General features: G+C 41.3%; 1 protein-coding gene across 1 annotated transcript; it reads left to right on the top strand.

Annotated features, from left to right (window-relative positions):
- Nucleotides 1–9,228: 9,228 nt before the first annotated feature.
- olfml3a (olfactomedin-like 3a) lies at nucleotides 9,229–22,469 on the top strand. Its single transcript, XM_079522141.1, has 3 exons — nucleotides 9,229–9,441; nucleotides 17,632–17,944; nucleotides 21,639–22,469. Exons 1-3 carry the CDS (start codon nucleotides 9,331–9,333, stop codon nucleotides 22,421–22,423), a joined length of 1,209 nt encoding a protein of 402 aa, XP_079378267.1. The 5' UTR covers nucleotides 9,229–9,330; the 3' UTR covers nucleotides 22,424–22,469.
- Nucleotides 22,470–25,626: the final 3,157 nt, after the last annotated feature.

The raw sequence follows: 25,626 nt of genomic DNA, 5'->3' as shown, positions 1-25,626 counted from the left end.
GCTTAACTGTGACAGCAGGTCGCATTTACTATGACATCAGGGTCTCCACATCTCCATCCCTAATGATGTCACATGATGTCACGAGACCTGGGCACCATATATGGGGGCTTGCCTGGGGTGACCAACCAACACACTGACAGGAAATGCACGATTCCATAGTAAATGCGACCTGTGGTCGCAATTCAGTGAGGTCAGATCTAGAGTTGCTGGCTGGCTCCATATATGCAGATCTAGTTCATGGTCATAGCATGTCTTGAGTGTAGAGGGTTTGATGATCGACAATGAACATTAATTGTGGAAATGCTTGAAAATGTTATTGTTCACCTGTAATGACATGCACAAAATAGTGATGGCGGGTTGAAATTGGTTAAATGGTTACAAGCCTCTGCCACCCGGGCCTGTTGTAGGTGTTGGGTGCAATCGCAGGTTTTCACCTCACTATGATGCAATGGGTGCCACGACAGATGTATTGGAGTTCTTCTTTTTTTTCTTCCTTTTTTATGAGACCTGTGATAATTACAGAGCAACTGTGGCTTTATCTCAGGGGGGTGGATATGTTCATACTTTCACTCTTCCAGACATGGTGTCGCTAAACATGTAATTACCTTATAAAAGAAGTATGCCCGATTTACATGCGCCTTCACCACTGTTGGGTGCTCAAATGTTAAAGTAGACAATGCAGTCTATACCTATATCTGCTGCGGTCATGTGTTTACGCTCCAGTCGGTGTTAAAGCATATTGTGCAGAGCCTCAGTAATGAACTCTAACACCACTGACAACAGTAATTTAACATACTCATCTGCAGACTATTACCTCACTTTTATAGCGCTGGTGTTTACAGTAAATGATATATGTTCTCATGAGATGTACTGTATGTATGGTGGCATAACACAACTGCATGTTTTGACAAAAAAAAAGTGTGGGGCGAAGGGGCTACAGGTGGTCGTGTCAAGTTGACGTCTCCAATGCCTTCACTTACAGGAAGAGGAGGCCTTGGCCATGCATACATCCCCGTTCACTTCACTGCCTGGCAACCATAAAGCCGTCATTAATCAGAGCATGAGGCATTTCACTCAAGTGAGTCATGAGCGGAGCGCCGTGCCAAAGAGGCGATGGGCCCGAGCGCGGCAGCGCTCAGGAACGAGGCAGAGAGCATGAGGTGACATGTTTTGCTGGTACAGAGGAGATGGGAGATACTCCCAGTAATGAGTGCTTTGTGAGATAATGGTATGCACAGGTCCGCCTCCTGCTATGTTTCCTCACTCGGCTCCAGGAATGGCAACAAGAACAATGCCGGAACATGTCACAAATACGAGTTTCAGAACACATACTGTACGCTACCTGAGCCGGGGAGTGGTTTGCAGAGGAGGTGTATCGCCATCAACTCTGTTTTCTGAAATTGTTGTGCATTTATTATGAGGATTGTGTCGCACAGTGTAAACTTCAAGAGCATCCACAAGCCAGGGTTCTCCAAATTTATGTTTTGACTTAAATACTTGGTCACACACAGCAGCAGGTCACAGTAACAGACGGCCCTGGCACCACATCTCAGACTCCACAGTCAGGCTGGCTTCAGCAAGAAAACATACACTGCTTGAAAGTTCTCAGCCACGCGTGCAGCAGTTATGCAGTCCAGCAGAATGTGGCAGTGCTTCTACACTGCTTTCATTTAACTTAGAGTGTACAAATGTACCCAAATGGACCAGAGGCGTAAGGGTCCATTTGGTTACATATTATGTATACTGTCTGAGTTACAAGTTTGAGGCTTTTTCTGTGCAGACGTATGTAGGCCTACTGTATGTCTGACAGCTGTGTGCTTCTGTCCAGGGACAACTGGCGCTGACGGCATTTCCTTGGACGTTCTCACATACTGTGTCTTTATTTCCAGTGGTCAAGCTGCCACACTGGATCCCCGCACAGTGCCCACCGTGGATAAATGCTGCTTTTGTCAGAGTTTTCCCCCCCTCTGAGCAGCTGTCTACAGCCCCTTAGGCGTTCTTCTCCTCAGCAAACTAAACAAGTGCATGGCGGCTGTCGAGACGGCGACAACTGAACATGGAGGTGGATGGACGATTCTCGTCGTCACGCTTCGTAGCCTATTTTAGATCTTACATAGAAAATACAATTATTCTCATTTTGTAATCTGCTACGGCTAAATCAATGGGAAAATTTGTATTTTCCGGTCCCCGGGGGAAGGGAAATTGCTTAACGTTACCCAACTCAGATGAGTGTATGGGTTGGGAGCTGTTTTTGTTCTGAGAAACTTTGACATGGACGAGCAGAGGGTTGAACAGACGTCCGGCTGATTCACAGACGGACCCTACACATTCAGCTACAGTCAGTCACCCCAATGGTCACGATGTGTCCACGTAAAGCACACACACAGATAGAACTTGATAAAACTCCACAGCAAAAAGGAATTTCACAATTGCGGCAGTTACGTGAGTTTATTAACCGCTGTGGATATTCCTGGAAGGTCTTCGTAGTCAAGCTGCCAACACTGAGTTCCTGATTTGGTGGCCAACAAAAGTATTAAAAAGTATTCTTCCAAACATTATTATACTGTGTGCTTGATAGCCAGGGCTGTAGCTACTGAGGTAATGCCAATCGGGGAGAAGAGACAGGGAGGAGTGATAGCTGATAGGGAGGATGTACATACCACAACTATGCATGCAGCAATACAAAAAAAGAAGGAAAACATGACTAGATAATAGTCCTGGCTCAGAGAATGTACAGTATATTGTGAAGTTGACAAATTAGCCAAGAGACGGAGAGAGCGAAGGACCCCCTCCTTCGCTCTGCTGCTCGGCCTAATTGAACACCTTGTCATGACTGTGTCACTTGACGATAAGCAGTTATTTTCATTCAACAAGAGCAAGGGATACAGTCGTACATCAGTATTTAATTGAGCATAAATGAAGCCAAACCTAACCTAACCTAGCCGAACCCCAAGCAACGAAACCCCACAAGCAGTGGCCTTTAGTAGCTGACTAAACACTTAAACCTTATTATATATTTCGGTTATTCGATCTACAAGCTCATATGCTATGCTAGATCTGCTATTTTTGAAAGATATTGAACAGTTTGGAAAAAGTTGTGAAAACAACAACTTTTGAACAATCTTGATAAAAATAGGGACACCATGAGTTGAAAGTGGTTAAATGTGCGAGTGCCATGAAAGTTGGAGCCAGAGTGGAGCAGAGTCTGCCCAGAGCAGTGGTTCTCAAAGTGGAGTCTTGGGATGGTGTTCCAGGGGGTCCACAGCTAACCATCAAAAGACTTTATTTGCCATTTGCACATGCACAGGAATTCTTTGAGCATAGCTCCCAGAGTCAGCTTTAAAAAGAGATAGCATACACCCTATACAATGCAAATAGGCATACTACTACTACTACTACTACTACTACTACTACTACTACTACTATAATAATAATAATAATAATAATAATAATAATAATAATAATAATATTAAATAATAATATTAAATAATAATAATAATAAAAAAGGAAAAGCTGTAAAAAAGCTCTGTTATCTATATAAGCATGCAAACAAATACAATTCAGTTCAAGTTCAAGCCTATTGCAGTTTTTTTTTTAAGTCTGTAGTCTGTAAAGGCCTATCTATAAATAGTGAGTTCATCCATTTCTTTTGTTTTCCTATGTATGAGTGAGGTGTGGTGTGTGTAATTCTGATTACCATTTTAGTGTCTTTGGCTATTAGCCGAACAGTGGCTGGGGAAAAAAAGAAAAGAAAAGTTAAAAAAGAAAAAGAAAAGAAGGAAAAAAAGAAAAACTCTTGTTTGTGTGTGTGTGTGTGTGTGTGTGTGTGACTAAAATGATCAAATGGACCCTTATGGATCTGTAACGCAGAGACTTTACAAATACCCATAAGAGTCCATTTGGTTCCATTTGTACTAAACCCTCAGAGTTAAATTAACACAGAGGATTTTACAGCGTAGATTGGGGTACCAGATATAAGTTAAGCACTGCATCAAATGGGGGTCCATGGCCTAAAACACACATCAAACCAGGGGTCCTTGAAATTAAAAAGTTTGAGAACCACTGGCCTAGACCGAGCGTGTTACTAATAAGGCCTTGACTATTACCTGGACTGACAGCCAGAGAATGGGAGGAGAGGGGCTGGCTCCACGCTGCTCAGTCAGCCAGAAAGCCCACAAACGGCAGGGCTAACACAGGTCAAGTGATTTGGCGCCTCGGGTGTATTAAAGCTATTTACAAGAGCCTAAAGGATTTATGTTGCTTCACTATATGGTCTGCTGTTTTATACGACCTGGCAGTAGGTAGTCAAGTTTTTTTTTCTGACCCCCTCAATCAATACGAAAGGCTAATAAAGAATGCAGCCTTTATGGGCGTGTTTGGGTTTTTGTTTTGTTGCAGAGGAAAGGGCTTTTTTATGGGTGGCTCCCGACGCCTGGTGTGAGGGCAAGTACACAGAGAGACATGAGATTACATGAGATCCACAGTCTGACGCACGCACACTCTCTCTCACACGCACGCACGCACGCGCACACACACACACACACACACACACACACACACACACACACAGACAGACAGACAGACAGACACACACACAGACACACAGACACACACACACACACACACACACACACACACACACACACACTGCACACACACACACAACCATGCATACACGTGTGCACAGTGCGCGCGCGCGCACACACACACACACACACACACACACACACACACACACACACGCATATGCACGCATATGCACATACAGTAGGCTTATACTGTACACATGTAGTGAAAAGTGCAATACGACTGCAAACATCTAAGCTTTTGATTCATCGTACACTGACTGCATAGACCATTATGTGATCAGCCAAAAATAACATGATTCCCTTCGCATAGAACATGACAACCATAAAGTACATTTACTGATTCCTTATTAAAATGCCATCACTCACTTCTCATGAGTTTTCATTAAGCAGTCAGCTAATATCACGGCTTCAAAGACTTTCTTCTAAATTTCATTACCTCAGCACAGCTATTATTTATATGAGCTAACATGAAACCACAGAACCTCCATGACTTTAAAAAAAATAAAAGAATAATCTTCAGATGAAGATAAATGCTGCCATCTTGTGGAATATTCACTCAATGCATGGTGAGCAGGTGAGCATCAATGAGCACTGGTTTACACTGCAGAGGTTGGCCAGTATTTAAGTAAGCAGTGTGCTCATAGGGCAGGAGCCTCTGATGTTTCTGACGGCTTGATGTACAGGCACATCCCCCAGCCATGTATAAGTACACTCCCTGGACATTGATGCTTTGCTGAAAGCATGGAGACATTGTGCCCCATGTTTATAGTCTTATATGACCCAGCCGGCGATCTAACCCTGGCCTTGTATTTTGTTTTTGTTTCTGTATGCTGTGTAGCACTTTGTTCAACCTTGGTTGTTTTAAAACGTGCTTTATTAATAAAAATTGACTTGACCTCCCGATCTCAGGGAAGACATTCTAAGTTAGAACATTGTGGTTAGAATTTCTAACCACAATGTCACGGAGTTGGTGAGAGCTTTGCTAAAGGTCCAAGGACATCTACATTTTTACCTTCCATCCTATTTTCTATTCTTCCCCATGAGTTAATAGGCTAAATAAATAACATAGAGCATCAACTGCAAGCTAAAATGGTATGAGTCTGTGACACGCCATTGCTAAATGGAGGATAATGGCTATTGTGTCACTGACCAGTCAGTGACACAATTCAGCAAGTAATTAATAGATTAAAGTAATCTCCTAAAGACTGCCAGGAGGTTTATAATTGATATGAGGCTTTTGACTCACAAGCCTCATATAAAAAAAAAAAAAAAAAAAGGAGATCGAAGAAAATGTCTTGGGGACTAAAATGATTGCATGCGCACGCACCCGCACATACACACGTGCGCATACACACGCACGCACGCACGCACGCACGTGAACAGGGCCAATGGGGACAGTGCCCAGGGGCCCTCGACTACCAGCACCAGGGGCTACATTCTCACTCTCTGCGAGGCCAATCGAAAATCTTCTAAAATGTATATAGGTTAGCTCTCAAATATGTGGGCCTATCAGCCTGCAGTACAAGGCCCCTAGACTATATAGCCGTCTAACAAGAAAAATGTCAGCGCTGCCAAAGATGTTAAATATTTTTACATAATGTAAATATATATCATGTTGCATTGTGTTCTTATTTGAACTACAGACACCAAATCGCAGATCTACAAGCTCAATGCATTGCGAAGCATTGTGAGCTTGTATCCCAGAATAGGGATGCTGTAGGGACGCATTTATTCTGTTTTAATGGAAAAGGATATTCTCTAAGTTGTCCTCATGACATATTACTGCATCTTAGGGGGAAAGATTTACATAATTAGCGTCAAATATGACATAAATATAAGGTTCTATAATGTTACTAACAATGTCATTCAGGAAAAGTTATTTGCAGGGGTGCCCTGCTGAGACCAAAGAAGTTTGAGAATCACTGGCTTATACTGTGGCTGTGCAGACTGTAAATCCTGTATAATGAAATGTCTTTCATCTTGACTCATCCATGCCCTATGAGAAGTGTGTTTGTGTGGACACTGCCTGCTCTGGGTAGCGCATAGGGAGCCGCTAAAATTGGCCCTGTGGCTTCTGTGATTCAGAATCCATCCATCCATCCCTTGCATGCACGCACGCACGCACGCACGCACGCACGCACGCACGCATGCACGCACGCACGCACGCACGCACGCACGCACGCACGCACACACGCTACATCTTTGTGACGACATCAAAACCACTTTTTCATTAGAAATGTCAGTTTTTACTTAACCTGATGGCTTATCCTAAACCTAAGCAACCCTAAACACAATTACTTTTTTACTTGTATCATACCATTACTTTATTATCTGCAGAGCATGTCACACACACATTTCACTCCACCCCCCCAAATCTTACTGTAACACCTGTCTAATCTTACACACAAGCAAAAACTGGCCTGTCTATGCTTTTGCCAGGCAGACAAAGACTGTTCAGTCTAGATTAGATCACACTTCAGGTTGCTACACACTTAAATTCTTTCACGTGGCCGCATGGCACTTTGTTACCATGACGACTCCCTCTGTCTTCTCCAGTGTCTGCATGTAAAAATAGATGACGGATATGTGGTTGGGTTCACGTCGTTGAGGTGATTGTGGGAAGCACACAACCACGGAGCAGCTAGGCCAAATTTATAGTCCAATTTGCACTTTACACTCAGTGAAAATAGCTGATTTTAAAGTGAAAAACTTTTGGTTGAAATTCAGTTGTTTTCTGGTGTGGTGGACGGAGTAGCTCCTGTGAGTTTAAATTCAGTTTTCCATTTATGCCTTTTCATCAATGCTGATACCTTGCTATGCCGAAACTGAACCACAGATTGATCTATTCTCTGATGCGGAAATTATATACAGTCTGCGATATATTGATACAATTTGCTGTCCAATAATTCCAACACTGCTGTCCAATAATTCCAACACTGCAGACAATTTCGCATTTTTTTCTGCCCTTCTCTAAAATTAAGCAGCAGGTGTGTGTGGGAGTTTGGGTGAAATGAGAACTGACTCACATTCAGAACATATCATGGCCTACCCAGCATGCACGGTCAGGAACTGGACAAATTAGTGACGTCTCTTTTGGGGCCAGATAAGGTCATATCATAACTAGTCAGATCTGACCCAGAATAAACTATATTATTTCAACTGGTGAAGACGTCCTGGAAATGACGTAAAGATCATCACCATATCGGCTGTGTCTGGCCTAGTCCTGAACGTCACCAGAGTCACCGGGGGACGTCATCATAGCGTCATCATGACGTCATTTGGCTTGCTGGGTACTGAGTGACACAACTGTCCTACTATATACACTTGATGTCTGCTTATTCCCTGAGGTCCGTTTCTGAAATTGCTGTACAAAGTCCAATCAAATGGCGGCCAAAGCTGAATGCGTATAGCAAGAGGGTGAAATCACCCCTCACATAGAGAGGCAGTGGGAAACAGAAGCTCCATCAGTTGAAGTGTCCCTGAGTAAGATACTTAACCCCACAACAGCTCCCTGGGTGCTGCCTGTAGTGCTCACTGCGGCTAATAGCTACAATTGGAAAAGCAGAGGACACATTTCATGTACATCCAATCGTATAGTGATGAAACAATTTAATAAATAGTGAGTTTGATGTGTTGGGTTAAAGTTGAGCCTCCTGGAACAAATTAACTTACTAAATGTGGTGTTGGTGTAATCACAGAAGTAATTTAAGTGTCTGATAGTCTAGAAAGTACAAATGGACCTGAAGTAGACTATCAGACTTAAAATAACACAGTCAGCTGCATTGGCTCTGCAGTCACAGTAGACTTGAAGCAGAGCGCAGCAGAAGGAGATTCTGTTGTCAGTGTAGGAGGGAAGCAATATGCTGTCATCTAATAAAACAGGTACTGTATGAGTGTGGGCACCAGTGAACCGAAAAATGATCAGCTGTTGTTTAGTGGCGCATACCGTAGCATTATGGTAGGCTAAAAAAAATCCTTTTCAAACTAAAATAAGTTGTTTATTATGTTTAATTTTTGGTTTTCTTTCCAGTGATGAGGCTAACCTGACATTACATCACATTTCCTATTTCTTTAAGAATTAGATAGTAGAGTGTAGACATGGAAACCGAGGCATTTTTAATGAGAAGGAGACAATGCCAAAACATGATGGAAGTCAGACCCAAACTCGGGACGGGTCCTTGTGACTCACAAGGAGCCTGCGGTCTGTGCACTAACTGGCTGAGCCACCAGTCACCTCTCTCACCCATCATCTCAACTGAACAATAAGTGTGATGTTGCATGGATGAGCATCATTCACACGGAATTTAGTGTTCAGTCTGCATTATTCCCCATTTCCACTGAATAACAGTACATTATATTGTGTAAAACACAGATGCACATCACACACCCTCTCTGTCACACCACTAGGACTATATAGTACTAAAAAGAGCACATTTATTCATTGAGGACAGAGAGCAGTGAGAGGCACTCAAAGGCTCCTCCCTGGGAGTTTGTGAAAACATTCCAGCAAAGTGAGCGCAGCCAAAAGAATTAGGAACAGGCCAGAAGTGGCCTCTCACTCCCTCTGTCCCACTCACCTCTTTGTGTATACACACTACAGAGAGCAGCACTCTGGCCACACCGTGCTGTACACAAACGCTCAAAGCTGGAGCAACAGCTGTAAGGAGACCAAGTCATTGCGGAGAGGACTCAGAGCTGGACAGATAGAACAGCTTTAGCTGTCCAATAACTTCTGTCTACCATGAGGCTGCTCATTGTCCTCCTCATGTCTTCGGTCTGGGCTCTCACCGAGGCACAGCATTACTACCAAGGACTAATGGATTACCTGGAGAACCGAATGCTGGCCATCGAGGTAAGACAGAGTCCCCCAGCCTCAATTATTGTAGAGCCCGACCGATGCCAGATTTTTGGGTCGGATGCCAATCCCGATTTTGGAGAGTCCTAGACCTAGACCACCGATGTTTTGACCGATATTTTGTCAAGAAGTACAATATTTTCTAAATCTATTTGCAAAACTTGATTAGAGTGTCTCTTTGAGAAGATTTAAATTATAAGCAAACAAATACAAATAAACACAAATAATAGATGTAGTAGATGAAGTATTACTTCATACTTCAACATATGAAATTAACATTTAACTTTAATTATCCTTTATACAATGAACAACAAACAAGAAAATATAAAATAAACAAAATTAACTTTTATTTTATTTAACCACTACTACTACCACCCTATTCAAACATGTTCAAATTAGTCAATATACAAGCTCAGAACGCATGTCTTGTTTTAAAATATGGTCACAAATTTGCCTGCACACCAGTGGATAAAAATCTGCAGAAGAATTGCTATGTCATCAAAAAGTTAAATATTGGCCAAGTATCGGCCTGACCGATATATCGGTCGACCGTCGGGCTCCATTCAATTCAATTCTACTTTATTTCACGTCATTTGTGAGAATGGAAGAGAATCATTTCCATGCTTGAAAATTCTGTCACGGATCTGAGAAATAATAGAGCCATTGTACTGAGATTAAGTGTAATGATGTTTGAACAATGACACAGAACAGCCGAGAAAAGAAAAAAAAAGATCTCTTCAGACTTAAATTTCAGTACATCCTGCCTGTCTTGACCAAAGCAATCCAATTTGGCCATCTCATCAAATTCACCAGGGCCTCTGGGAGAATAAGAGGGAGAACATCAGTCAGATGCTTGCAGACTGTTTGTCTGCATTCCCCTTCTCATATCACACTATTTCCACCAGGCATCCAACATTACAGTTGTTACCAGCATACCATGACGTTGAAACTCTGATCCTTCACAGCACTGACAATAATGTCACACAAATCAAAAGGTTCTATGCATGGTCTGCATGAAAACCTATTAAAAAAGAGTGCCTTAGGGAGGGGACAAATGACCAGTTTTTGTTTGTATTTTTATGACAGTAAGTGGGAACATTATGAGACATCACATGACATCCTTTCATGGAATGGAGAATGCATTAATTTGTATTGAAAGGATCTATTTGCTTCTAAAGAAAGACATTTAAAAGAAAGAAAGACAGAAGCAGAAATTTTGAGTTTTTACTCTACAAAATATATCTATTCATGTGTGTCTGTGAGATTGTTCAGGGCATTACTAGAGAAGAGCACTCGTGCTCTTAACTGCAATTTATATTTATGTTTTTCCCTTCACGGTGTTGTCTTGTCTTGGTTTTTATGTGAAAAAAGAATTGAACGCACACACGATAACGTCAAGACCAATTCCTATGTGTGTATAGTTGTATACACACATGGCAAATAAAGGTATCTGAATCTGAATCTGCTACATATTCATAATGTACAAATACTTACTATTCAGAATAATTATTTTGCTTTGAAGCCTTCTTGATGTACCGTACACTTGGGTGTACTCCAGAAATAAGAAATCTTGAAACAATTATTCAAATGAATGAATATTCTATTTACAGCTGTAACCCTTCTTACTTCATCCAATGTGGTCTCTTACCAGTCTCATTCCCATGACGCTGAATTGACTTCTGCATTGCTTCAGTATGAGAGTAGGACAATCCATCAAAAGTTTTTCACAGTCCTTAATATATTCAGACCTACAGCAAGCAAAGAAAGAAGTAAATTAAAGTGAAACAGAGGAGAGGAAATCATTTATCACCGCTCTCTTCCTAAATAATTCACCTGTCAGTTTCACTCTGTCAGTCACTGCGCTGACAAACACATCGCTTCTGTTTTATATTATGAGATGATGTGAGTAAACCTCGATTTGTGCTCATGATGAAACTGTATATAACGGCATAGTCCCCGGTTGCCCCAGGTTCAATTTCAGGCCTGGCCAGCAATGTGTTGAATATGACGCATTTTTTGCTTGCTTAATTTGCCACTGTTTTTATGTTACAACCTGTAGAATAGTGATGCGCCCAATTTGGTTCCCAGGTCAGGGCCAAACAAAGAAGAAGTCTTTTTTGTTTCTGGTTCCAAACCAACTTTTAGGGTTCTGAATCAATTTATCTTCAGTAGAAACAAAATAATTAGACAGGAAACTAGAAAAAGTGCCCTTCTGGGCACAGGTCTCCACCAGGAGGATAGGACTGTGTGAGATGTTTGGCAAAATGTTTAGGAGTAATATAAACAGGTTTTTTTGTTTGTTAGTTTTTTGCAACAATTTTTTTCATTTTGTTGAGGAAATGCAGAGTGCCTGGTGGCACTATAATAGGCCAATGTGAAAAGGGTTTAATGGCAATTGGATGATTTGAGGCATTTTGTTCCAAAAATGTGTTTTGCAAAAATCAACCTGTTGGTGGCGCTATAACAGGCCAATGTGAAAAGGGTTCCTCAGCCTAGTAAGAAAATGTGTGAAAGATTTCTCGTAAATTGCATGCTGCGTTCATGATTTGAGGCTTTTGTTCAAAACAGGGCAATCTTGCAAACTGTGAAAGCCAATTATAGCCAATTAGGATGGAATATGAAATATCGGACAGATCCGACTTGAGCACATGACCATAGAGATACTGTGTAACGATTTGTGAGTTTTTTTGGACAGAATCTGGAGGAGTAATATCAAAAATTGTGTTTGACAAAAGTCGGCCTCCTGGTGGCGCTATAAAAGGCAGATGCGGAAAATGCAGGTCAAAGATTTGTCCTTGGCCTCTAGGGAGTGTGCATGCAACGTTTCACACAGATCGGTGCAGTTTTAGGTAAAAAATTTGAAAAGCTGCCTCATGGTGGCGCTATAACAGGCCGTTCTGGAAAATGTGGGGCAGAGGTTCATCGTTGGCATCCAGGGAGTGTGTGTGCAAAGTTTGGCATCGACCGGGTTAACGGTGCCGGAGATTAGCTGTACACAGACGGACGGAAGGAAGGACGGACGCACACACACACGGACGGAGTGCAAAACATACTCTCTCCCCATGCCTTCGGCCTGGTGGAGACAAAAAGAACGGAACCGGTTCAACCCTAGTAGTAGAGGACCTGGCTAAGATATGTGTGCACTTCATTTAGGAGAGAATATCTCAACTGTTCTTGGCTAATATGACCCCCGTGAACAACTTGGGAACTGTGAAAAATTCTCTATCCGGGGCGAAATACCCGAAACTGACCACGCCCTTTAAAAAATGACCACTACTTCAAACATTACTCTATCTTCTAAACCATTGGAGCTACAGATTTTCTGAGGAGCTCAAAATGTTGAATCCATGCCCAAGCCAGCAACCCTCCAGGTTATCATAGTGGCCAGATCCAATATGGCCACCAGTCCGCCACCTGAAAAAGGTGGCGGACATGAGCTATGAATGCAAACTTGGTGTCTAAACTCTAAATCATGTTTTTTGACAATTAGAAACATCATCTTTATGACTGGGTGTGGCTGAACCTCTATTTTGCATCAAAGATGGCGACTATCTGACAATTTGTTTTACTTACTTTAACTTTGTCCTTTTTTGCAAACTTGGTGCCTATATTTTGTGCTTTTTGAGCATTAGAAACACATTGGAATAATGCAAAGCTGGAATCCTTTGCACCTCGATATATATAGAAGTTGGTCAGGACAAAAAAAGGGCTTCTCCGTTTGGAATTTAAAGGATGGAGCGTGTGTGTGCGTGTGTGCGTGTGTGCGTGTGTGTGTGTGTGTGTGTGTGTTTGCTCGCGCGTGTTTCCAATTTAAACATACTGTTACAATTTGATAAATGGTAAATGGTAAATGGTGAATTTATATAGCGCCTTTATCCAAGGCGCTTTACATAGTTTGCATTACATTCACCCATTCATACACCGATTGCGGTGGAAGCCATGCAAGGTACCAACCAGCACATCGGGAGCAATTTGGGGTTCAATGTCTTGCCCAAGGACACTTCGACATGTAGACAGGAGGAGCCGGGATTCGAACCACCGACCCATGGATCATTGGACAACCTGCTCTACCTCTTGAGCCACAGTCGCCCGATACCTTTGACTAATGCTCAGCATACATTATTAAGCTATGCTCTTAGCTCTTATGCTATTATTCTCTTGTTTCAATAAAATTACATCTGTAGTTTACACATTTATGTTTTAGACATAGTCAGAAAGACAGGAAGCAGAGCTGGAGGTAGCAGAGACTAAAATGTTGAGGTTCTCTCTGGGAGTAACAAGGATGGATAGGATCATGAATGAGTACATCAGAGGGACAGCACATGTCAGATGTTTTGGAGATAAAGCCAGAGAGGCCAGACTGAGATGGTTTGGACACATACAGAGGAGGGATAGTAAGTATATCGGTAGAAGGACGCTGAGGTTGGAACTGCCAGGCAGGAAGACCAAAGAGAAGATTTATGGATGTAGTGAAAGAGCTCTTTCAATAAAGCCCTTTGAATTGAATTGAATTGAATTGAATTGAATTGAATTGAATTGAATTGAATTGAATTGAATTGAATTGAATTGAAATATTGGAGGCCGACTAGCATGGTGAAGTGCTTACATGTTCGTATTAAGGAATGGTATTTTTTTCCCTTTCTTCCCCCTAAGCATCCGGCTTATAAGAGCACAAGGTCTTATGATGTGCTTCATTATAATCAATAATGGAGAGTTAGACAACTGTGTAGAATTGTGGATTTTCACAACCTGTCAATTTCCCGATCAATTTGCCATATTAGGAGATCAACGGTCACCGGCTTCCTAAAGATTGGTCGACCCGACTCATCGACCCTGCCGATTGGTCAAAGCTTTGCGTGACATTTGCACCACTGAACCAATAAGTGACGGGCGAGCGCAGCAGAAGTACTGCATTCTGTTGCATAGGTAGCTGTGTTAATTAAAGCCGAACTGACCCACGGTGTGAGAGATGCTCTGCTGGACGCTGCATCTGGATGGAGATACTGAGGCAAACACGTAAAAAAGAGAGGACAGAAAATGGTACATATAGAACAGTAGAGGAGCACTAATCACAGATTAACTAAATCACTAAAATCACTAATCACTAAATCACTAAAATCACTAAATCACTAAACATCACTAAATCACTAAAATCACTAATCACTAAATACACATAATATGAAACCCCACTTAGGCAACCACGTAAAAAAGAGAGGACAGAAAATGGTACATATAGAACAGTAGAGGAGCGCTAATCACAGATTAACTAAATCACTAAAATCACTAATCACTAAATCACTAAAATCACTAAAAATCACTAAATCACTAAAAATCACTAAATCACTAAAAGAAATCACTAGAAATCACTAAATCACTAAAAATCACACAAAAAAAATCACTAAATCACTAATCACTAATCACTAAATACACATAATATGAAACCCCACTTAGGCAACCACGTAAAAAAGAGAGGATAGAAAATGTTACATATAGAACAGTAGAGGAGCGCTAATCACAGATTAACTAAATCACTAAAATCACTAAAATCACTAAAAATCACTAAATCACTAAAATCACTAAATCACTAATCACTAAATACACATAATATGAAACCCCACTTAGGCAACCACGTAAAAAAGAGAGGACAGAAAATGGTACATATAGAACAGTAGAGTAGCGCTAATCACAGATTAACTAAATCACTAAAATCACTAATCACTAAAATCACTAAAATCACTAAAAATCACTAAATCACTAAATCACTAAAAATCACTAAAAATCACAAAAAATCACTAAATCACTAAAAGTCACAAAAAATCACTAAATCACTAAATACACATAATATGAAACCCCACTTAGGCAACCACGTAAAAAAGAGAGGACAGAAAATTATACATATAGAACAGTAGAGGAGCGCTAATCACAGATTAACTAAATCACTAAATCACTAATCACTAAAATCACTAAAATCACTAAAAAAATCACTAAAACAAATCAAAAGAAAATCACTAAAAAAAAAATCACTAAATCACTAAAAATCACTAAAAAAAATCACTAAATCACTAAAATCACTAATCACTAAATACACATAATATGAAACCACACTTAGGCAACCACGTAAAAAAATGGTACATATGGAACAGTAGAGGAGCGCTAATCACAGATTAACAAAATCACTAATCACTAAATCACTAAATCACTAAATCACTAAATCACTAAAATAAAATCACTAAATCACAAAAAAAATCACAAAAATCACTAAAATCACTAATCACTAAATACACATAATATGAAACCACACTTAGGCAACCACGTAAAAAATAGAGGACAGAAAATGGTACATATAGAACAGTAGAGGAGCGCTAATCACAGATTAACTAAATCACTAAAATCACTAATCACTAAAATCACTAAAATCACAAAAAAAAACCCCACTAAATCACAAAAATAAATCACAAAAATAAATCACAAAAATCACTAAATCACTAAAATCACTAATCACTAAATCACTAATCACTAAATACACATAATATGAAACCCCACTTAGGCAACCACGTAAAAAAAGAGGACAGAAAATGGTACATATAGAACAGTAGAGGAGCGCTAATCACAGATTAACTAAATCACTAATCACTAAATCACTAAAATCACTAAAATCACTAAAATCACTAAATCACTAAGAATCACTAGAATCACTAAAAATCACTAAAATCACTAATCACTAAATCACTAATCACTAAATACACCCATAATATGAAACCCCACTTAGGCAACCACGTAAAAAAAGAGGACAGAAAATGGTACATATAGAACAGTAGAGGAGCGCTAATCACAGATTAACTAAATCACTAAAATCACTAAAATCACTAAAATCACTAAATCCCTAAGAATCACTAAAATCACTAAATCACAAAAAAATCACTAAATCACTAAAATCACTAATCACTAAATCACTAATCACTAAATACACATAATATGAAACCCCACTTAGGCAACCACGTAAAACAGAGAGGACAGAAAATGGTACATATAGAACAGTAGAGGAGTGCTAATCACAGATTAACTAAATCACTAAAATCACTAATCCCTAAAATCCCTAAAATCCCTAAAACCACTAAAATCACTAAATCACTAAAAATCACTAAATCACTAAAATCACTCATCACTAAATCCCTAATCACTAAATACACATAATATGAAACCACACTTAGGCAACCACGTAAAAAAGAGAGGACAATGCGTGCGTGCGTGCGTGCGTGCGTGCGTGCGTGCGTGCATGCGCAGGCTGGAAAGGGTAAAAAAGAAAATGGAATGGAGAAAAGGAATGGATGGAGCGGCCCATTCATTGGGTGGCCCACCGGCATATGCCCTGTACGTCAAGTAGCCAGTCCAGGCCTGAATTTACTTTTACTCTTGAATACTTAAGTACATTTAATAGCACATACTTTTTCACTCTTACTCAAGTAACATTTTAACTGAACTACTTTTACTTGTAGTGGAGTAAATCTGAACAGGTCGTATTTGTACTCAAGTACTGGGGTCGAGTACTCTGTCCACCTCTGGTAAAATAGAGGTTCAGCCACACCCAGTCATACTGATAAGCATTCCAAAATGTTTCTAATTGTCAAAAAACATGATTTAGACACCAAGTTTGCATTCATAGCTCATCTGGTTCAAAAGTTGTAGACAAAACCTTTTTCAGGTGGCGGACTGGCGGCCATATTGGATTTGGCCACTATGATGACCTGGAGGGTTGCTGGCTCGGGCACGGATTCAACAAACATGAGTTTTCTGAACATTTTGAGCACCTCAGAAAATCTGTAGCTCCAACAGTTTAGAAAATAGAGCCATGTTTGAACTAGTGGTCATTTTAAAAAGGGCGTGGTCATTTTCGGGTATTTCGCCCCGGATAGAGAATATTTCACAGTTCCCAAGTTGTTCGCAGGGGTAATATTAGCCAAGAACAATTGAGATATTCTCTCCTAAATGAAGTGCATACATATCTTAGCCAGGTCCTAGACTATAGTGGAAAAGGGTCAGAATTACCTGACCTATAAGGGTTCATTTGGTTCCGATCAATCATTTAGCTCAAGGTCTCCCAGGGGTCCTCAGTGCCAATGTTGAGCAGCAGTGAAGTAACCAAGACACTGTCCTGTCTTGATATTGTGTGTGTGTTATTCTGTATAGGATCGCATGGAGCTGTGGAATGATCAGTTTCATCGTTACCGTGCAGAGCTGCAGGAATTCAAGAAGCTGACTGTCGACATCATGGACGGGCTGGGCAAAGGGCACAGCTCCCTGCGCCTAGACCTGGAAGGTGCCACAGGCCGTGTCAATCGCGTGGAGAGTGAAATGGACTACCTGGAGACCCACACCTCCCCGAGGGCCTGCGCCAACCAGGCGGACATGGTTCTGGAGCTGGGGGCCTGGAGTGAGGAAGAAAGTGTGGGGGATGAGGAGGATGAGGACGAGTGGGGGGAGGTGCACTCCAGTGTCTCTGGTGAGCAGTGAAACCAATGAGTGAAACTAATCATTTATGCTTTGTCGTAACCACGTCGCTTGCTGAAAATTGGAGGGATGCATAAATGTCCACTACAGGACGACTTGCCTTGCATCTCTCTCGTATACACATGGTCCTACACGTATATACCTCAATGAAACAGACACGCAAAAGTGATGTTACCCCTAGACATCTACAGTATGTAAAGCGCCTTGGATAAAGGCGCTATATAAATGAACCATTTACTAGCATTATTTTGTCCTATTAAATCATGAACTCATGATATTTTTATTTTATTTATTTTGCACAGGTAGCTCTCCAAATTGAGTAGTGGTAGTGATAGAGCACGTACGGGTTAAAATGATTGTCCCCAGAAATATGCCAACATATGAAAAGGGGGGAATAATACTTTATAGCTATACGGGAAATAACACTTTAATTTTTGTTATTAGAAGCAGACAAACAGCAGATGTGCAAAAAAGATAAACAGTAAAGAAACATTTTGACACGCACGCACACACACACACACACACACACACACACACACACACACACACACACACACACACACACACACACACACTTGGATCCAGACATAATTGACCATATGCCATCTTGCCAGCAAGCTTAGGTGCTAGGTGCAACTTCCCATTGACAGCCCATTCATTAAGTCCTATCTAATTGTATTAAACAACGTTACTCAAACTCACCAACATTGCAGCTGTATGAAAAGCTTGAAATTGAATTATCCTCTTTCTAACTGCAAATTAAGTGTTTATTTCATAAAAATCCACCGTAGACATGTTATGAGCTACTTCCTGTCAAAAGATACCTTGCAGGTGATATTATGTGCGTATTTAAAACAGGTGGTACGCATGGGGCATTGAGTGATATACAACGAGCACTTCCAAACTCCAACATTTTGGAGGAAAAAAATCACATGCAAGGAATTCCTTGACTGGAATTAGCTCATAATGTCTACTGTGGATTTTTATGAAACAAAAACTTTACAGATTGAAAGAGGATAATCCAAGCTTTATATACAGCTGCAATGTTGGTGAGTTTGATGTTGTTGTTTTTTTAATGCAGGACTTTTCTGTTAAAAAAAGAAATTGTACCTAGTTAGCACCTTGCCGGCTTTCTGGCAAGATGGCAGCCGTGTGCATAAGGCAAGCACCCAGTGAGGCTCTCCAGCATTGAAGCACTCGGCCCTAGTGGTTGGAGCGTGAACTGCAGACGGACCCGTGGATTCATGGCCAGGAAACCCCGTACAGCTGGGCTTTAACATTGATCGCTCGTTTGCACTTCCGCATTTGACCACCAAAATTTGGTGGTCAAATGCGGAAGTAGACGGTTCTTCCGGGTGCTTCAAAACGCCACTGAGCAACTTCCACTGACATGAATAGAATAGACCACATGTGCCAATACCATGCCCAGTGTCCACATCATCTCAAATTTGCTGGGGTGATGTTTCTGTTTTCAGCATTCCCTGAGTGGTAGAGGGACCTTCTATGACCGTGTTTTTTTAGCCATGGTTCACATGACGCTCGTACTTCACGAGCGTCATGGCTTAACTTCCGCCTGTTTTACGCGATCGATACATTTACAGTGAAAATGTGTACATAAACATTCAGATTTAAAATATAAAGTACTCACCATGTGGGTCACGGGTGTTAGAAATGTGCTGATACAGCGATTAGCATTGCTGCATTCTGCGTTGTTTAATGAAAGGCGTTTTTATTTTAGAGAGGTTTGGGAGAAGGGAGAGAGAAAGAGAGAGGGGGTGGGGGGGGGGGGGGGGGGTAGGGATTGGTTGTCAAATCCCCTAACGGGTATGGACTAGGCCTACTAGCGTGTAGCTGTGTACTAATTAAATCAAATGGCTTACACTACTAAAACCCCAGTGCCATCAACTTCTGTAGACTAGATCCCATAATCCTTTTAGTTTTCCAATCATATTATAGCAGTTATTGCAGTTTAGTCCTACACGTGACTCTCAATCATGCTTCACCCATCAGAAGGGGACTTGTGCCCTGTGAGGCACCTGGAGTGCAGGGGCCGCATGATATAGGTCGACAGGGGTCGCCTGTCAGGCGAGCGAGTGACCGTGCTGAGCAGAGTGAAATTTGCTTCTGCCAACTCAGCGGCGGTTCAGTTGCATACCGATAGGCATAGCATCGTAAATCATCATGTCCTCATCGACATGCAACGAGACAGGGTGTCCCATTGCTCCAAACATCTGATGCATATATGGTCAAATCCATCGCAACTCATCACCCGTTTAATGCAGCGGGTATGACACTGCAGTTTAGTCACATAGCCTACCCCTTTGCAATACGACTTTGGATGAGGATACCATATTTCTTTCCATTTGATTGATGGTCTGCTGGACAACACAAGTTGACTGTTGCTGTAACTTATGTTGCTGTACACTTTTATATAAATGGTAAATGGTGCATTTATATAGCGCCTTTATCCAAGGCGCTTTACATAGATTGTGCATTACATTCACCCATTCACGCACACATTCACACGCACCAACCAGCAAATCAGGAGCAATTCGGGGTTCAGTGTCTTGCTCAAGGATGCTTCAACAGTCAACACTCTGGGGGAGCCCGGCAACCTTGCGGTTGCCATCCAGCCACTCTACCCCTGAGCCACCGCCACCCACGTTTTGTGTTGTTATAACATTTTCATAAATCTGTGCAGTAGGCTCTACACTATTGTATGGAGTGCAGAACAGCTGCTAAGGACTGGTCTCTATAGTTTGTATTTCTGTCAACCGGTTGACACGCTTTGGCAGCACGTTCTACTTTATTATATGAATTTTGACAGATATGAGGGGGTGTTGTCATGTAAATTCACAGGCTGATTTTTGCTCCCAGTCCACCCCTGCAGAGAGCGCTGGCAGAGTCACAGAGCATGTTCTATATTTAGTGTTTCACTGAGATCTGTCATCCTCTCGCAGTGTCGTGCGTGAAAAATGGGACCAATCACATTGTTTTTACAAGTTGTTTTGTGGAGACGTAGGCTATTCCGAGTCAATTGCCCATGTTTTCCAGGAAACTCAGGTTTGATTTATATTAGAAGCTGCTCTGCTCTCCTGTTTGTGCAGTTTGAGCACACAATCGTCTTTAGGTTTATAGCCTTGTGGTCCCCAGGCCAGGCAGGCTGTTACAAATAAGTTTGAACTAGGAAAGGGTGGTCTGCAGAGCACATATCTCTGCCAGGCTGGGTTGCCTAGCCAGGGCTGCTTAAGGCTTTTGAAAAAGCATCATCCCCAACTGCTAATAATTCATTAGGCATACTCTTTTGCATACAGTAGTACGTTTTGCAAACTATCTCCATTGATACAGAGAAAAACGCTTTACCACTAGTTTATATATATATATATATATATATATATATATATATATATACACACACACACACACACACACACACACACAATATATGTTTAATTTGCCACAAAATCTCAGATGTTAAGATCGACAATATAAGGCGCCAATGAAAAACAGAAGTATAATTTTATGAACTGGCCCCGGCCCCTTACCATTTTATAATGTGGCCCACAGGTTCAGCTATTTGAGTTTCCCTGACAGTTTTCTTGCATGTTTATATCCTGTCTGTTTATAAACACGCTGAGGTGGTAACATCATGTGTCATGTGGCCTGTGTATTGTTTTCTCTTTCAGACTGCGAGGACATCGTCTCCAGCATTAGATCAGTGAAGATCCTGAAGCGAGTGGGCAGCCCCAAGGGACTGTGGATCAGAGACGCCAGGTCCTCCAAGGTGTACGTCTTCAATGGCACCGCGGAAGACACTTTATACCAGTTCAGCTCCGTGCTGGACTTCTCAAGCTCTCTGGGGGTCAACCACAGCAGACAGATCAGGCTTCCCTCTGTGTGGCGCGGCCCTGGTAGTGCTGTTTACAACAGCTATCTGTACTACATACAGCAAGAGGCCGACTCTGAGATCCAGGTGGTCAAATATGACCTTCGGAGCGGTATGGTGACAGACAGCGCCATTCTACCCGTGGACAGCAGTGCTCCTGTTTACAGCCTCAACCCAGAGACCACCGCAGACCTGGCAGCCGATGATGAGGGCCTCTGGCTCTTGTACGCCATCGGCGAGGATGAGCCCAACATCCACCTCGCTAAGATGGACCCTGCCACTCTTGACATAGAAGAAATGTGGGACACCCGTTGCCCACGGGAGAATGCAGAGGTGGCCTTCATCGCCTGCGGTACCGTGTACGTGGTGTACAACACCCGCCTGGCCAGCCGATCACGCATTGAGTGCGTGTTCGACGTCAACAACGTGATGCTCAGCGAGGAGGCTCCGCTCCTCTACTTCCCCAGGAGGTACGGAGCCCATGCAAGCCTGAAGTACAACCCTGATGAGAAACAGCTCTATGGCTGGGACGATGGCTACCAGATCTTATACAGACTAACCATGAAAAGGAAACTCCTCGTTTGACCTATGGAGAGTGATGGATGTTCAACGGTCAAGAACATTTCCTTCTAATGATTAATTTATACTATTTCCGGCACACAGCTTAGTCGTACGAAGAAGTATAAATGGGTCACTTTTCACAGCAGACATTTTGATGACGGATAAACACAGCTGGGGTTAACGATGTTAGGTTTCTTTCTTTGAGGTGTTTCTGTGTGCCAGCATAAAGTGACAGTATGCAGGAGCTGTCCATGCTGCTGGAACACAGGAACACATCCGCAATGAATGTCATTACAGGTACCTACTAGCGTCAGCTAGTTTACCTGTCAAAATGTCTGCTATTAAATTCATACAGTATACTCTTTTACACTCAAATCTTATCATACTTGGCGTAATGAATGTTTACGCCAAGTATGACAAGATTTGAGTGTAAAAGTGTAAAATCCAGTGTAAATCTAACTTTGAAAAAATGGGACCCCATATGCGTTTTTTTTTTACACTTTGAGAGTTATAATAAAATGACACACCGGATTTTGCAGCATACAATAATTTCACACATGTCATGTCCTGTTGATCAAAATGCTATACATCTAACAATAAATGCACAAAATCTCTGTAGGTAGGACTGTATGTCCGTCTGTTAATTACGTATCTCGAGAACCGTCTGACCCACCCAACTTCAAGAGATCTCCATATACAGTATCTGCATAAAAGGTACAAAGACAGAAACAGACAGATACAACAGCTACTCTGATTACACGTGTATTGTACAGTTGGGTGCCACCGATATTGTCCCTTATCGTTTGACTCATTTAGGCCTGACCTCAACATTTTAAAAAATCCTTCTAAATCCTCCAGTTTTCTGAAATAAATATTTTCACGATTTTTCAAAAATAGCAGACCTACAAGCTCGTAGCGCGCCACTCGGTGGCGCGCTATGAGCTTGTAGATCTGCTATTTTTCAATAGCTAAATTATAACATAATGTTTAAAACACCAAAAGGGGTTCCCGCCCAAAATGGGTTAACTGTCCTTTTGCGCAGATCACGCAAAACTGGGCATGGGGCATGCATTCCCAACTTGCCACAGATCCGACCGCTATGCACATACTATGGTCATGTGCATACAGTTATACATGTATGGGACAGACTGGCTTCCAACCCGGCGCACGCATTGGTATGGACCTTTACAGTCTATGGTATGGACTCGAGGGAGTGTGGTGCAGGTGCACACTACCGAGTTCGAGTTGTTCAGATATGTAGTTGTCCAGAACCACCGATCCAATCGATATGTCCATGTATCATGGGCAAATATGTACAGTATATCCAGTTGTTCAGAACGCTGATCCAACTACTAGGCCCATAAATGGCCATGTCAATATACAGGGTATGGGCATATATACTAATGGCATCAGGGATCTCCATATATGTGCATAAAAGGGACACAGGTCGACAGATAAACCTCTCCTTAAGTAGTTAAGCTGCATTACTATACTGTCTGATCAATTGATTTGCCCATTTAAATCTCCAAATCTCATTGATCACTGATCATTTTCATCATTACAAAAAGACTGGCAATGTGAAAGAAAATATATCTGAGTTTAGTTTATTACATTATTGTCCGTCATTGAATGTGTTTTACAATGACCCAGGATCTTAAAGGAACTCATGAAAGACCTCGTCTAACTATCAACTTACCAGAACATTTTATTCCTCAAACATTTATATTACAAATACAATTTTTTACAAATACAAAATTGGAAAGTCAGTGATACCCATGACAGTTGGAAGGGATACAAGATCAAATATCAAGGAACAACACAATATTAGCCAAAGCTAGGAGGTCTTAAAACAGTCCATAAACTGAGGCAACTGATGTAACAGGTATGATCTATAATGGATAACACACCACAATGTCAGGGTGAAAAACAAACATAAATCACATTTTAGAAGAGCAACTAGTTTCAAATATTTCACTCAAATTAGACAATAGAAATATCCTGAAAGGGAGTTTCAGGACTAAACCCAAGTGTGAATGTGAGAAAATCCCCGCAAAATCCCATCTGTGGAGATGGGCATTAATGGTACGAGTCAACCAAGAACCACATTGTGTGACCTCATTCTATAGCTAACAACAAGTGGCAGTTACTGTAGAGAAACATCACGCCTATACCTATGCTTGTCTGTATCAACAGCTGGCCTCTTGGTCTTGTCGTCTCTGACTCTCAGACACGCTGAGGTAAGCAGCTCGCTCTGGGTACACTTAAGGAAGCTGGAAATAGCTAAAACAGAGCCTGCTGGGTCTGCTTACCGCATCTGCTTACTTCATGCTCTGCCATATTCATCTTTTTCCAAGACTGTGATTTATGATATGCTTTCTTTGTCTGAAGTTGAGTTCAGAGTTCAGTGCTACAGTATTAGTATTCCAGAATACACTCTGGTGGATACTACAGTATTTAATGTCTTTGAATGAACTTTAGGGCATCGCCAAAAACAGATGTAGTATCAGATTAGGGTTTTAAGGTCTCATGGACTGTTGTTCATATCACTCACGTTGGATGCTATTCTAAAAATCTCCTCATATTCAAAAATAATTATCTCTACCCCTCCACTCACAATATAATCAATCAATGATTGTTTTGGTTTTTGTTTTGTTTTTCTCCGTTTTCTTGCCAAGTATCACATTAGCATTATGCCTGCAAATTCCATACCGCAAAAAAAATGCTATTTGTGCTTACAAAATGAAACAAATAAAATGTACAATACAGCCCCTAAAGATAGACTTTGAAAAGCTGGTATGAAATGAAGAAATCTTTGTGTAATCACATGTGACATTTGGCACCTTTGTATTTGAAACACATGGCGCCATTAAGGGTTTAAAATTATTTGAAAGTGTAACACTTTGCAGTCTTTCTTAGCCACAACAGACCAGATAAATGTAATGTACATCAATATAAATATAAGTGGTAGAGACAGCCCACACAAACAAGTCAGAAAACATGTATTAAATTAACTTAATGTGAATGATAAGTCTTTCTGATACACAATAAAATCCTCATTGTTAATTTAACAATGGATACATTAACATAGATGGTTTTATTGTCAAATATATAGATCCTGCAGTATTTCTTCAGAACCAAGACCAAGAACAATTAATTCTATTTTCTCCCCAGTTATTGTTGCAAAAATTGTGAATGCTATTGCTAGTGTGGTGTGTAGACCCTTATTG

This window comes from Electrona antarctica (genome assembly GCF_951216825.1).
Source record: "Electrona antarctica genome assembly, chromosome: 2".
NCBI lineage: Eukaryota > Metazoa > Chordata > Actinopteri > Myctophiformes > Myctophidae > Electrona > Electrona antarctica.
This window is presented reverse-complemented; position numbering and strand designations above follow the sequence as displayed.

Coding starts and splice junctions, on each gene's coding strand:
- olfml3a (XM_079522141.1), top strand. CDS start 9,331: ATGAGGCTGCTCATTGTCCTCCTCATGTCTTCGGTCTGGGCTCTCACC. Junction 9,442..17,631: donor ACCGAATGCTGGCCATCGAG/GTAAGACAGAGT, acceptor TATTCTGTATAG/GATCGCATGGAGCTGTGGAA. Junction 17,945..21,638: donor GGTGCACTCCAGTGTCTCTG/GTGAGCAGTGAA, acceptor TTTCTCTTTCAG/ACTGCGAGGACATCGTCTCC.